This window comes from Nicotiana tomentosiformis, chromosome 7 (genome assembly GCF_000390325.3).
Source record: "Nicotiana tomentosiformis chromosome 7, ASM39032v3, whole genome shotgun sequence".
Taxonomy (NCBI): Eukaryota; Viridiplantae; Streptophyta; class Magnoliopsida; order Solanales; family Solanaceae; genus Nicotiana; species Nicotiana tomentosiformis.
In genome coordinates this window covers 12010637-12025744 of record NC_090818.1, presented here as the reverse complement: position 1 = coordinate 12025744, position 15108 = coordinate 12010637, and the positions used below count along the sequence as shown (strand labels likewise).

Genomic DNA, 15108 nt, shown 5'->3' with positions numbered 1-15108 from the left:
ATAATAATGATTTTTTGATACAAATCCCCATAACACACACTACTTTACACTTTCTCTTTGAAGTGTCTTTGATTTCAGGCTAAAAATATCAAACTCCCAATTAGCACCCCTACATATCGACAACGAGTCCGGTCATCAGGGTGAGAATAACAACATGGCGTCCGGTAACGTAGGGCCACCCGCTGATGCCGTTGGAATTCCGCTCGCAGATCCGATTGATGTTAATTCACGTATGGCTATCGACGCAAACTTGCCTACCGACCCCGAAAATAGCGTCCATGGTGGGGCTCGATCGGCAGCTCGAAACACACAAAATAATGAAGAAGACGGGATCAGCCTACGAATGATCTTCGAAATGCTGCAAGCTTAACAAGTGGCGATAGCTCAGTTGCAGATCCAAAGCCAGGCACCGAGCAGGGTTGGACCCGATCCGCCCCGTGAAGTCACCCGTAGAAATGAACCGGTCGTAGTAAGGTCAAGTGAACAAGATTCGGGTACTAACCCCGAGATTATAAAGATGCTCGAGTAGCTGACAAAGCGGATAGAATAAGAGAAAAAGAAAATCAAAGCGAACAACAAAAAGGTAGAAACCTACAATTTTAGGGTAGATCAAATCCCAGGAGCACCTCCGATATTGAAAGGACTGGATTCCAGGAAGTTCGTGCAAAAACCTTTTCCTCCGAGCGCGGCTCCAAAGCCGATCCACAAAAAATTCCGTATGCCTGAAATACCTAAGTATAACGGAACGACTGATCCAAACGAGCATGTAACCTCTTACACATGTGCCATCAAAGGGAACAACTTGGAAGACGACGAGATCGAGTCTGTTCTACTGAAAAAAATTGGGGAGACCCTGTCAAAGGGAGCTATGATATGGTATCACAACTTACCTCCTAATTCTATTGACTCATTTGCTATGCTTGCAGATTCTTTCGTAAAAGCACATGCTGGTGCCATCAAGTCCGAAACAAGGAAATCAGACCTTTTCAAAGTCAAACATAAGGATAACGAGATGCTCAGGGAATTCGTGTCCTGTTTTCAAATGGAACGAATGGATCTGCCGCCAGTCGCTGATGATTGGGTTGTTCAAGCTTTCACTCAGGGACTCAATATTCGAAGCTCGGTGGCTTCACAGTAACTGAAGCAGAATTTGATAGAATACCCTGCTGTTACCTAGGCCGATGTATATAACCGATATAAATCAAAAATCAAAGTCGAAGATGACCAACTCGGGGCCCCTTCAGAGTCTGTTTATCCCGTCAGAACCCTCGACAGAGTCAAGAGAGATATCTATCGTGAACCAAGATCAAACAGGGATTGATGTTGTCACGACCCAAACTATCCCTCCGTAAGGGGTCGTGATGGCACCTAGTCTTTACGACTAGGTAAGCCTAATATTACAAAAATATATATAAAGAAAACACAACATTTTAAAGATAAACAGTATATTGTGAATAGCCAAGAGTAGTACCACTCGACATATACAAAATAATTTTCCAAGACCCGGAATATCACTAAGTCACAAGCTGCTATAATCTATGTAGCTCTATACAAAAGTCTGAAGATAATAAAGAAAATCTCTAGGCGAGGGAGTAGAAGGGGACTCCGAAGATCTGCGGACGCAAGCAATAGTACCTTGAAGTCTCCTAAAATCAAGAGTGCACACTAACCTCGAGGCTGATAGGTCGCACCTGGATCTGCACACGAAAACATGTACAGGGAAAGGCATGAGTACACCACAATGGTACCCAGTAAGTGCCAAGCCTAACCTCGGTTGAGTAGTGACGAGGTCAGGTCAAGGCCTTACCGGAGTAAATATAATAAATTAAAACAGTAAAAGATATAAGTAAAATTTACGGTAACACAATTAAAGTAAATCCTTAAAAATTTAACAGTTAAGGGAGCCCTCGGCTCAGAACAAGGTAAACACAATGGGAAATCTCCTGGGATACCGTCTCGTAGTTCCAAATGAATATGCAGTACAGGGGGATCTCCCGGAATACGTTCGTAGTCTCAAAGTAAATATACAATGCTGGGGGATCTCCCGGAATACGTCCGTAGTCCCAAAGTAAATATGCAGTGCTGGGGGATCTCCTGGAATACGTCCGTAGTCCCAAAGTAAATATACAGTGCTGGAGAATCTCCCGAAATACGTCCGTAGTCCCAAAGTAAATATGCAAGACATGGGGGATCTCCCGGAATACGTCCATAGTCCCAATTTAAATATGCAACGCAAGATGAAATGGTAGGTATGGTATCGAGTTATACGGTTTATGCTGAACACAGATAAGGAAAATGGGAACTTAACTAAGCATGGCGCACAGAATGTCAAATAGGCAGTTAAATCACGTAAGCATGCTCCTCTAATCTAAGCTAAACAATTAAACGTATTAGTGCAATTTAATAAGGGAAAACAATTTATGAATTAGAAAGGAAAAAAGGGATTTTTGCAATAATAGCCCATATACGTACTCGTCACCTCACGTACACGGTGCCCACACATCCATTAATATCAAACATCTCAAGGAAAAAGTCCCCAACACAAGGTTAGGCAAACCACTTACCTCGAACCGCTCAAATCACCTCGATATCACGTTCTTGCCGTGAGTATCCGACTCCAAATGGCCAGAATCTATTCAAATTAATTGCATAATGTAAATATAACTACAAGTAACTAATTTAGGTAATTAATTCGAAGCTAAAGCGTGAAATTAGGGAAAACGCCCAAAATGTTTCCCCGGGCCCACGTCTCGGAATCGGATAAAAATTATAAATTATGAACACCCATTCACTCACGAGTTCACTCGAACAAAAATCATCTAAATCCGACGTCAAATTCCCATTCAAATCTCAGATTTTCAATTGAGGAACCTTTTCCCCCATTTCCAAACTTCTACCCTCACTTTCCTTAATTAGACGAGGAAAATAGCAATAGATTAATGTATTATGATCAAAATAGAGTTAGAATTAGTTACCCAATAGTTCTCCTTCGAAATACCTCGAGAAATCGTCTCCCACCGAGCTCTAAATCGAATTTTGTGTTATGAAATTTCAAACCCTCGAAATATTCTTTTCTGCCCAGCGATTTCCGCACCTGCGGACCTAGGACAGCACCTGCGGTCACGCACCTGCGGACAATCCATCGTAGGTGCGAAGTCCACTTACTTGGGCTGGGTCCACACCTGCGCGCATGAGTCCGCACCTGCGGATGCGCTTCTGCGCTCAATCGTCTGCTTCTGCGGAACCTTGGGTCCTTCTCACCCCCGCATCTGCGACTGCCCTTCCGCAGATGCGGCTCCGCTCCTGCGGCTCACTCGTCACATCTGCGACCACTGACTCCCTGGCCTAAAAGCGCACCTGCGATCCCAGCCTCGCTTCTGCGAGGCCGCACCTGCGGACTCCCCACCGCAGGTGCGAAAACACCAGAACCAGCAACTCTAGAAATTCCTCTAAGTCCAAGTTCATTCCATTAAGCATCCGAAACACACCCGAGGCCCACAGGACCTCAACCAAACATACCAACCAATCCTAAAACACTATACGAACTTAGTCGAGCCTTCAAACCACATCGAATAACACCAAAATCATGAATTAAGCATGGATTCAAGCATAAGAATTTAAAATTTTCCAAATTCTACAAACGACGCCGAAACACGTCAAATCTAGTTCGAATGACCTCAAATTTTACTCACAGGTCACAAATGACACTACGAACCTACAGCCGCTTTCGAAATTCCATTCCGAGCTCGATATCAAAATTCTACTATCGGCTGAAATTGCTGAAAAACTAACTTTCGCCAATTCAAGCCTAAATCTACTACAGACCCACAAAACACATTCCGGATGCGCTCCTAACCCCAAAATTACTCAACGGAGCTAACGGAGTCGATGAAATTCCATTCTGGATCCGTTTTCACATAGTTCCGACTACGGTCCAAACTCTAAGGCTTAAACTCACAACTAGGGACTAAATGTCCCAAAACTCTCTGAATTCCATAACCAATCACTCCGACAAGTCCCAAAAGCAGAAACAAATATGGGGAAAGCAGATATTAGGGGATCAGGGTTCTAATTCTCAAAACGACCGGCCGGGTCGTTACAGATGTCTGCCATATAATGGAGATCAGAGGAGCAATGGGTCCGGGTGGAACCCCATATGAAACAAATGGAGAAATGACCAAGGTCGAAGCAACAGGGGCTCATGACCAAAAACAATTTCGACAGGTCCATCGGGTCTAAAGAAGCGCCAAGTCTATCAGAATACAACTTTAATGTCGATGTTGCCGCCATCGTATCAGCTATCGGGCGCATCAAAGATACCAAATGGCCTCAACCTCTACAATTCGATCAAGCTCAAAGGGATCCTAACCATATGTGCAAATGTCATAGGACTCATGGTCATAGAACAGAAGATTGTCGACAACTGAGAGAAGAAGTAGCCCGACTATTCAACAATAGGCACCTTCGAGAATTCTTGAGCAACCGGGCCAAGAATCATTTCAAGAACAAGGATTCTAACAAACAGACCGAATAAGAGGATACTGAACCTCAACACGTCATTAATATGATCATCGGTGGAGTCGATATCCCACAAGAGCCAATGTTGAAACGCACCAAAGTATCCATCAGTAGGGAGAAACAAACTTAAGACTACATACCGGAAGGAATTTTATCTTTCAGCGACGAGGATGCGGAAGGGATCGTACAACCTTACAATGATGCACTAGTAATATCTGTACTCGTAAATAAAACTCGAATTAAATGCATGTTGATTGATCCAGGTAGCTCGGCCAACATCATTTGGTCGAGGGTCGTGGAACAGCTCGGTTTACAAGACAAAATCATGCCTGCAGTTCGAGTTCTAAACGGGTTCAACATGACATGTGAAACCACCAAGGGAGAGATAATGTTACCGGTCAATACCACCGGAACCATACGAGAGGCCAAGTTTTATGTGATCGAAGGAGACATGAGGTACAACGCCCTTCTCGGAAGGCCATGGATCTACAACATGAGGGCAGTGCCCTCAACTCTTCACCAAGTGTTAAAATTCCCAACTCCGAGGGGGAGTGGGGGAGGGGGAGGGAGGATTAAGACAATCTACATGGAACAACCGGCCGCAAAAGAGATGTTTGCAGTCGAAGAAGTGATTCCAATATCAATTCTCGCAACATCGAAGGAACCAAATTCGGGTGCAAACCAAGAGGCAAAATAGCAATCACCGATACCGGCCACGACCCAACCGTATAAGCAGAAAACTTATGAAGGCGACGATTACGGGGTTCCCTGATCTTTTATAATCCTCGATGACTCTGACTCAACCAAATCGACAGTCGAAGAGCTGGATCAGGTTATATTGATCGAGCATATACCTGATCAGAAGGTATACCTAGGCACGGGGTTAACTCCCGAGCTCAGGAAAAAACTTATTCAATTTATTGTAGCTAACATAGATTGTTTCGCTTGGTTCCATCTTGATATGACATGGATCCCACTGGAGATAACCACTCATAAGCTAAGCCTGGACCCGATAATCAATCCGGTCAAGCAGAAGATGAGGCCCCAGTCCAAGGTCAAACATGCTTTCATCAAGGACGAGGTATCTAAACTCCTTAAAATAGGGTCCATTCGGGAGGTTAAATATCCGGATTGGTTAGCAAACATAGTGGTAGTCCCTAAAAAATGGAATAAACTAAGAATGTGTGTAGATTACAAAGATTTGAATAAGGCGTGCCCCAAAGGCTCTTTTCCTTTGCCCAATATCGACCGTATGATCGATGCCATGGCCGACCACGAGATCCCAGTTTTCTCGATGCCTATTCCGGGTACAACCAAATACGGATAGACCCGGGTGATCAGGAAAAAACCTCCTTAATCACTAAATACAACACATACTATTATAATGTAATGCCGTTTGGATTAAAAAATATCGGTGTCACATACCAACGCCTAGCAAATCGGATGTTCGAAGAACGAATAGGAAAATCAATGGAAGTTTGCATTGACGACATGTTAGTTAAGTCCCTGCGAGTAGAGGACCATTTAAAATATTTGCGGGAAACCTTTAGCATACTAAAGCAGTACAATATGAAGTTGAACCCAGAAAAATGTGCATTCGGAGTTGGGTCTGGTAAGTTTCTCGGATTCATGGTATCCAATCAGGGAATCGAGATCAATCCCGATAAGATCAAAGCCATCGAAGATATCACGGTCGTGACAATGTAAAGGCCGTGCAAAGGTTAACCGGGCGAATAGCCGCCCTGGGGCGATTTATTTCGAGGTCGTCCGACAAGAGCCACCGATTCTTCGCTCTGTTGAAGAAAAAGAACAATTTCTCGTGGACCCCAGAATGCCAACGAGCTTTGGAGGAATTCTAGAGGTACTTATCGAGCCCCCCGCTACTTCACACACCAAAGACAGACGAACGACTGTACTTGTACCTGGCAGTCTCGGAGATAGCGGTAAGTGGAGTCCTATTTCGGGAAGAGCAAGGTACGTAATTTTCAATTTACTATGTTAGTAGGACCTTAGGTGAGGCCGAAACTAGATACCCTCACCTGGAAAAATTGGCACTCGCTTTGCTAAGTGCCTCTAGGAAGCTAAAACCGTACTTCCAATGTCATCTCATATGTGTCGTAACTACTTACCCGTTGAGGAACATTATGCATAAGCCCGAACTCTCGGGCCGATTGGCAAAATGGGTCGTAAAAATAAGTGGTTACGTGACGAGGTCAATGCGTATAAAATTTTGCTTCTCGTACTCTGTCAAATTCTAGTATAGTTTATGATATCGTCCCACAGAGATTGGAGAATCTAGCTACAAACTTATAATATTCTTACTACTATTTGAGAGAATCAAATTGATAAAGTTTTGTTTGTTGAAAATTTAAATTGCTTAAGTTGAAACAAAATAACTTCCGGAAGATTTATATTTAAAAAGAGTTGGAAATCATTGAATTCACTCGATAACGTGATAATAATAAAATCTTAGCTTCTACATGTATTTCTCTTAGGAATAACTGCTTATTACTAATACAATTATATTTTGCTCACTAAGAAATAATCAATTAATAACACTCCGCGAGGTTATGTAAATCAATTAATATATGACTCGTGACGATTAAACTAAAATAATTTTCTTGCCTGAATTGTGCTAATAGATAGCAAAAACCTCTTGCGATTACTTTTTACTAAAAATCAATAATCTTGCACTACAACTCCTCCGTGAGAATTAGAATGGAAGTAAGCTAGATTACAGACTTGGAATGATAGCTTAATAAGAATTACTCTCACTCTATTATTTTACACAATAATTATCATATATTAATTTTGCTTTGTAAGAATTACAAAATTGACATACAACTAACTTTAGAGAATAAATAGATAGAAGTGATAATAATTAATTAAAGCCAATATTCTAGCACAATATAGAAATATAAGTAGAAAATTTCAGGTAAAGCATGTAGTAAAATTGAGATTAATATTATAACGATATCGAACTTCATCAACTATCCCAACAAAAGAGATTACTCCATTATGGAGTATTTAAATCTCACAAAGAAATAAATTCTTAAAATACTATCAACACTCTTAGAAAATTCAAAAGCTACAAGAGGAAAGTGAAATAGATAAAGAAAGAAGCAAAGACCAAAGCTAGAGAAAAAGTTGCTAATTAGGCACGTATGATCTCCCTCTTCTTCAACACAAATATGACATACTATTTATAAAAATCAAATCCCATAAGGTGCCATGTTGCCTCATGCTTCTTTTGCCATGTTGCCTCGTGCTTCTTTTGCCATGATGCCTCGTGCTTCTTTTGCCATGATGCCTTTGTTTGCTTTATCATGATATTTTATTTCCTGCACAATACTATTAGAAAATACATAAAAAAGACGTAATATATATATATATATATATATATATATATATATATATATATATTTAAAATAATTTATTTTTAAGTATATAATATATGAATATTTGATAATCATCATTACGATATTGAGTACCGACCTCGGACCGCCATTAAGTCTCAAATTTTGGCAGACTTTGTGGCCGACTTTACACCGGCCCTAATATCCGAGGTCGAAAGAGAATTACTGGTTAACTCTGGAACTTCCTCGGGAATCTGGACCCTATCCACGGACGGCGCCTCAAACGCAAAAGGGTCTGGACTTGGCATCGTATTTAAGCCACCAACAGGTAATATAATTAGACAATCCATTAAGACTATAAAATTAACTAATAACGAGGCAGAATATGAGGCCATGATTGCAGGCCTTGAACTAGCCAAGAGCTTGGGGGCAGAGGTGATCGAAACCAAGCGTGATCCCCTCCTTGTGGTAAACCAAGTTAATGGAGATATATATGTGTGTGTGTGTATATATATATATATATATATATATATATATATATAGAGAGAGAGAGAGAGAGAGAGAGAGAGAGAGAGAGAGAGAGAGAGAGAGAAGAAAAAACTTGAAAGAGAGTGTGACTACACATGTTTTTATATGTAATAGACTGACTAATTTAAGACCGTATCAGTCATTTGGTCCTGGTTTAAATATAAACCAACAAATTTACATGTGCCAACATTTCAATTGATTCATTAAATGGTTAATCAACCAGTTACTTATCCAATACCGATCACCATGGAGTTACTCCTATACAGATGACTCTGTTTTTGTAGAGGCCTTCATGAGATGTTCTGGTTGTACAGTAACGTGGATATTGACCAGATCAATTAATTAAGCATTTAATTGCCCAAATCTATGTCAGGCTTATGAGGCGCCATTGCTTCTCCCTCAATGGTTACGAGTTTTGTATCTTAGTTCTGAGTTTAACATTGTCAGCTCGACTTATTAATTGCAGAATTCATCAGTCTATCAAAGTAACTGATGGATGTTGTTCAAATTGTCCTCCAAAGTATAATTTTAGCCTGTGACCATTTACCTTAAACTTGCCTCCTCCATTTTTGTGAATTTCTATTGTCCTGTATGGAGTAACACTTATTACATTGTAAGGAGATGTCCACCTGGATTTTAATTTTCCTGGGAATAACCTGAGTCGGCTATTGTAAAGAAGTACCTGATCTCCAATTTTGAAACTCTTTGGTCGGATCAACTTGTCATGCCATATTTTTGTTTTTTTTCTTTGAAAGTTTTAGTATTTTCATAGGCTCCCAATCTCAGATCTTCCAATTCATTAACCTGAATAAATCGCTTTTTACCAGCAGAGGTTAAATCAAAGTTCAGTGCTTTCAATGCCCAAAAAGATTTGTGTTCTAATTCTACGGGCAAATGACAAGCTTTTTCAAAGACTAATCTATCTGAAGATGTTCCAATTGGCATTTTAAAAGCCGTTCGGTACGCCCATAATGCATTATCTAATTTTAAAGCCTAGTCTTTTCTTGAGATTCCAACCGTTTTTTCAAGAATTATTTTTAACTCGCGGTTGGAAACCTCAACTTGCCCTTGAGTTTGAGCATGATATGGTGTTCCTATTTTGTGAGTCACATTATATTTTGACAGTAAAGCAGAAAATTGCCTATTGATGAAATGAGTTCCTTGGTCACTAATGATGACTCACGGTGTGCCAAATCTGGTAAAAATATTTTTTCTAAGAAAATTGCACACTGTACGAGCATCATTCTTTCTTGTGGGGATGGCTTCAACCCTTCTTGACACGTAATCCACAGCCACAAGGATATATTCAAAAGAGTGAGAAGAAGGAAAAGGACCCATAAAATCTATTCCCCAAACATCAAATATTTCATGTACCTGTACTGATTGCAATGGCATCTCATCTTTCTTGGTGATATTACCTGTTCTCTGACACCTGTCACATTGTGCTACATATGCTCAGGCATCTTTAAAGAGTGTGGGCTAGAAGAATCCGGCTTCTAAAACTGTAAAAGTCGTTCGATTTGCTGCATAATGTCCTCCAATTGCTCCATCATGATAGTGATGTAGAATTTTATTCATCTCTTCTTCAGGTACACACCTTCTAATGATATTATCTGCACAATTTTTAAATAAGTAAGATTTATCCCACAGATAATACTTTGCATCAGATATAAGCTTTTTTCTTTGCTGGTAAGAGAAATCTTGCGGTATCCACTTTCCAACCAAGTAGTTCGCGATATCTACAAACCAGGGTGGTTGTGTCACAATTGTGTCGACTGAAAAAATATGTTCATCAGAAAATTCTTCTTTTATCTCATTAAACTCAAGGGGAGGGTTTTCTAATCTAGACAAATGGTCAGCTACTTGGTTCTCTGTCCCTTTTTTTCCTTTATCTCAAGGTCAAATTCTTGTAGAAGTAAAATCCATCTTAATAACCTAGGTCTAGCATCTTTCTTAGCTAAGAGGTATTTTAAAGCTGCATGATCAGTAAAAATAGTAACCTTGGTTCCTATCAAATAGGAGCGAAACTTATCAAAAGCAAACACTATTGCTAGTAACTCTTTTTCTGTCGTGGCATAATTCACTTGAGCCTCACTCAATATCCTACTAGCATAGTAAATGGGATAGAAAACCTTATCCTTTCTTTGGCCTAAAATAGCTCCAACTGTTGTTTCACTAGCATCACACATGACCTCAAAGGGTTGGTTCCAATTAGAGGACACAACTACAGGTGCAGTTGATAACTTTTCCGTAAGGGTTTCAAACTCTTTCACTCAGTCACCTGAAAAATCAAACTTAATGTCTTTCATCAAGAGGTTAATTAGCGGTTTTGAAATCTTTGAGAAATCTTTTATGAATCGTCTATAAAAACCTGCATGACCTAGAAAGCTTCTAATGCCTTTCACAGTTGTGGGAGGGGCTAATCCTGCTATATAATTAATTTTAGCCTTATCAACTTCTATCCCTTTAGCAGTGATTTTATGTCCTAAAACAATTCCTTCTGTAACCATAAAATGAAACAATTCCTTTTGTAACCATAAAATGACATTTTTTCCAATTAAGAACTAAGTTTGTTTCTTCACATCTTTTAAGAACTAAGGTCAAGTGGTTAAGACAATCCTTATATGTTTTGCCAAAGAGTGTAAAATCATCCATAAATATTTCAAAAAATATTTCAGTCATGTCAGCAAAAATTGCCGACATGCAACGCTGAAATATAGCAGGGGTATTGCATAGACCAAATGGCATTCTCCTATAGGCATATTCTCCATGAGGACATGTGAAGGTTGTCTTATCTTGATCTTCTGGTGCAATTGGTATCTGATTATATCCTGAGTAACCATCAAGAAAATAGTAAAAATCATATCCTGCAATTCTTTCCAATATTTGATCAATAAATGGCTAAGGAAAATGATCTTTTCTAGTGGCATTCTTGAGACGTCTGTAATCAATACAGACTCTCCATCCTGTAATAGTCCTGGTAGGTATGAGCTCATTATTTTTATTTTTTATAACTGTCATACCTCCTTTCTTTGGTACTACCTGAATGGGACTTACCTATGGGCTGTCAGAAATGGGGTATATAATAACTGCTGCCAACAACTTTATGATCTCCTTTTTCACTACTTCCTGCATTGCTGGATTCAATCTTCTTTGTGGCTAGACTACTGGCTTGTAGATATCCTCCATGAGGATTCTGTGTGTACAAATAGCTGGACTAATCCCTTTAATATCTTCTACAGTCCACCCAAGGCTCCTTTGTGTGCTTTCAATACTTTAATCAAACTATTTTCTTGTTCTGCAGTAAGAGAAGATGAAATAATTACTAAAAATAATTCTTGCTTAAGATAAACATATTTCAAATGAGAAAGGAGAGTTTTGAGTTCAATGTTTTATTGAACTTCTTCGGATTTCATCTCTTCTTCCTTTGAATCTTTGTCCAATATTTCAGCTTCTCTTCTGATGGTGGGATCATCGTCCTGTGTGGTGCCTGATTTGATCAAGCATCTTTTCATTGAATCTGAAATTAATTGATCATCTTTGAATTCATCTGTAAGATAGTTAATCATGTCAATTGAAAAACATGAAGATGATGTTTCATCTCCTGAATATCTTAGTATCTTTTGCATATCAAAGATGACTATTTCTTCATCAACTCTCAAAATTAGTTGTCCTTGATGAACATCTATAATTGCTCTTCCTGTAGCAAGAAATGGTCTTCCTAAAATTATTGGTTCATCAGGACATTCTTTCATTTCAAGCGCTATAAAATCTACAGGGAAAACAAACTTATCTACTCTTACGAGTACATTTTAAATTATTCCCTTAGGTTTCTTAGTACTTTGATCTACAAACTGAAGAGAAATACTTGTGTCTCTCATTTCACCAAGATTTAACTTTTTAAAGATAGAAAATGGCATCAAATTTATTGAAGCTCCAGAATCACAAAGTGATTTTTCAAAATATACTCCTCCCAAAGTGCATGGAATTGTAAAACTGCATGGATCACCAAGTATTTGTGGCAGCTTATTTTGAATTATAGCACTGCATTTTTCTGTAAGCATTACCACAAAAACATTTTCTAATTTTCTTTTACTTGACAAAATTTCCTTTAAAAATTTGGCATATGAAGGCATTTGTAACAAAGCATCAGTGAAAGGAATATTGATGTGAATTTGTTTTAAAATCTTCAGAAATTTTGCAAATTGGCTGTCAAGCTTTTCTCTTTTCATTTTTTGTGAAAAGGGAATTGTCACAGGGAGAGGAGTCAATTTTTCAATATTTTTTTCTTCTTTTTTCTTGACTTCTTTCTCTTCTGATGGTTCCAAGGGTGTTTCAACATTCTTACCCTTGTCTACTTGTTATCCTGATTGGTCTGCATAGGGTTCATCCAGCTCCTTACCTGGCCGTAAGGTGATGACCTTAAGGTGCTCTTTTGGATTTTTTTTTCTGTATTACTTGGTAAGGGACCTTGAATCTTTTTTGACATAAGAGTTGCCAGTTGGCTCAACTGAATTTCTAAATTTTTAAGGGCAGAATTCTGACTCTCCATCTTTTCATCAGTGGTTTTAATGTACTTGTACATAAGGTCATCAAGACCTGGATGAGCTTGTTGAGGCCTTTGTTGATATGGGGCTGCTTGTTGATAAGGTTTAAAATTTAATTGCCCTTGGTTTTGATTCTGATATCCGGGTGGACCCTGTACAGGTTGCTTCTGAAAGTTTTGAGAGTTCTCGACACCATTTGGATTGCTCCACTGAAATCCTGGATGTTTATGTGCTATTGGACTTCCAAAAGGGTAAGATTTGTAGCCGATAACATTGACTTGTTCATCATTTTGATGGATTGCTTGGCATTCATGGTTTAGATGATTTCCTCCACACATGTCACAAATTTCAGACTGGTTTGGTTGTTGTGTATTCACCTGAAAAGATTCAAACTTTTGTGTCAAAGAAACAATCCGTTGTGTTAGTGTATTTAAAGCATCTGCCTGATTTACTGTAGCAGCCTTCTTGATAATTACACGCTCAGATGGCCATTGGATGGCATTCTCAGAAATTTCATTCAATAATTGCAATGCTTCCTCTATGGTTTTTCCCATTACAGAACCTCCTGCAGCTGCATCTATCACATTTTTGGAAGAGGGTTTTAGCCCGTGATAAAAAATATACAACTGCCAATGTTCAGAAATGTCGTGGTGAGGACATTTTATTAACATTGCCTTTAACCTTTCCTAAGCTTGATAAACTGACTCCGTGCCAGTCTGCAAGAAATTAGATATGTCTTGTCTTGAGGTAAACTTCGCAACCAAGTCTTAGCATCTCCTTTTAAAGAAAAAGGAAATAGCCTTAACTTGATTGCTTCAGGGGATACTCCATTATACTTAGCAGTTTCAACTAGTTTCAGAAAATCAATTAAATGACTATATGGATCTTCACTTGAATCTCCAGTACCTGACACTAGATTCACAGTTGAAGTGGTCTGGTCTAGCATAATCCCTTAGGATTCTGTTTGCTGGCCTTGGCGCCACTTCATCAAACTGATCCTCTATTTGGACTGGTGGTGGTACTCCGTGTGGGTTGATATTTTCTATTTCTTGATTCTCCATTCCTTCATAAGCTATTGTTTGAGAAGACATTTGCCCTTTCCTGTGCAATCGAAGAGATCTTTCAATTTCAGGATCGTAACTTGCCAACTCTTTTGTAGAAGAGCGGATCATAAACTAATTGAAATTCATAAAGTAAAAAAAATTAGTTCCTAAAATAATAATAATAATAACAACAACAACAGCAACAACAACAACAACAACAACAACAACAACAACAACAACAACAACAACAACAACAATAATAATAATAATAATAATAATAATAATAATAATAATAATAATAATAATATTAATAATAATAATAATATTAATAATAATAATAGTAATAACAATAATAAAGAAGATTGCATAGATGATAAACAAAATAGGTGCCAAATCAAAAAGTATTAGTACGATAATTTTATTATTTATAGATAATAGTAATATTATACCACACTTGCAATAAAATAGATATATAAAAATGACGCAACAAGTAAACCGTGACAAGAAAATATAATACTATTCAAAGTAATAGTGTTAATACTCGTGATAGTATCTAAAATTACAACGATAAAATATATCTAAAATTGCCACCAATATTTTATTTTTTGGTTAATAAAGTACTGACAATAGTTTAATTGTAGTAGATATACTAAGGGATTTAATAAAAAAAAGTTGGTAGTAGTTATAATGAGAAAGAAAAATAAAACAGTACTATTACTATAACTATGACTGAGCCAAAAACGTTATTATTAATAAAAGTAATAGTTAAGCGCAATTTAGGAAATACCGATAATATATATATATAATACCGATAATATATATATATATATATATATATATATATATATATATATATATATATATATATATATATATCCAAAAATTTGACGAGGCCAATACGTATAAGATTTTGCTACTCGTACTCTGTCAAATTCTAGTATAGTTTATGATATCGTCCTACAGAGATTGGAGAATCTATCTACAAACTTATAATATTCTTACTACTATTTGAGAGAATCAAATTGATGAAATTTTATTTGTTGAAAATTTAAATTGCTTAAGTTGAAACAAAATAACTTCCGGAAGATTTATATTTAAAAAGAGTTGGGAATCATT

At 38.1% G+C, this 15108-nt stretch overlaps 1 protein-coding gene across 1 annotated transcript; it reads right to left on the bottom strand.

Moving 5' to 3' along the window:
* Window positions 1–12756: 12756 nt before the first annotated feature.
* LOC138895248 (uncharacterized) lies at window positions 12757–13620 on the bottom strand. Its single transcript, XM_070179920.1, has one exon. The coding sequence runs from the start codon at window positions 13618–13620 to the stop codon at window positions 12757–12759; it is 864 nt and encodes a 287-aa protein (XP_070036021.1).
* Between the last annotated feature and the right edge of the window lie 1488 nt (window positions 13621–15108).

Coding starts and splice junctions, on each gene's coding strand:
- LOC138895248 (XM_070179920.1), bottom strand. CDS start 13,620: ATGTTAATAAAATGTCCTCACCACGACATTTCTGAACATTGGCAGTTG.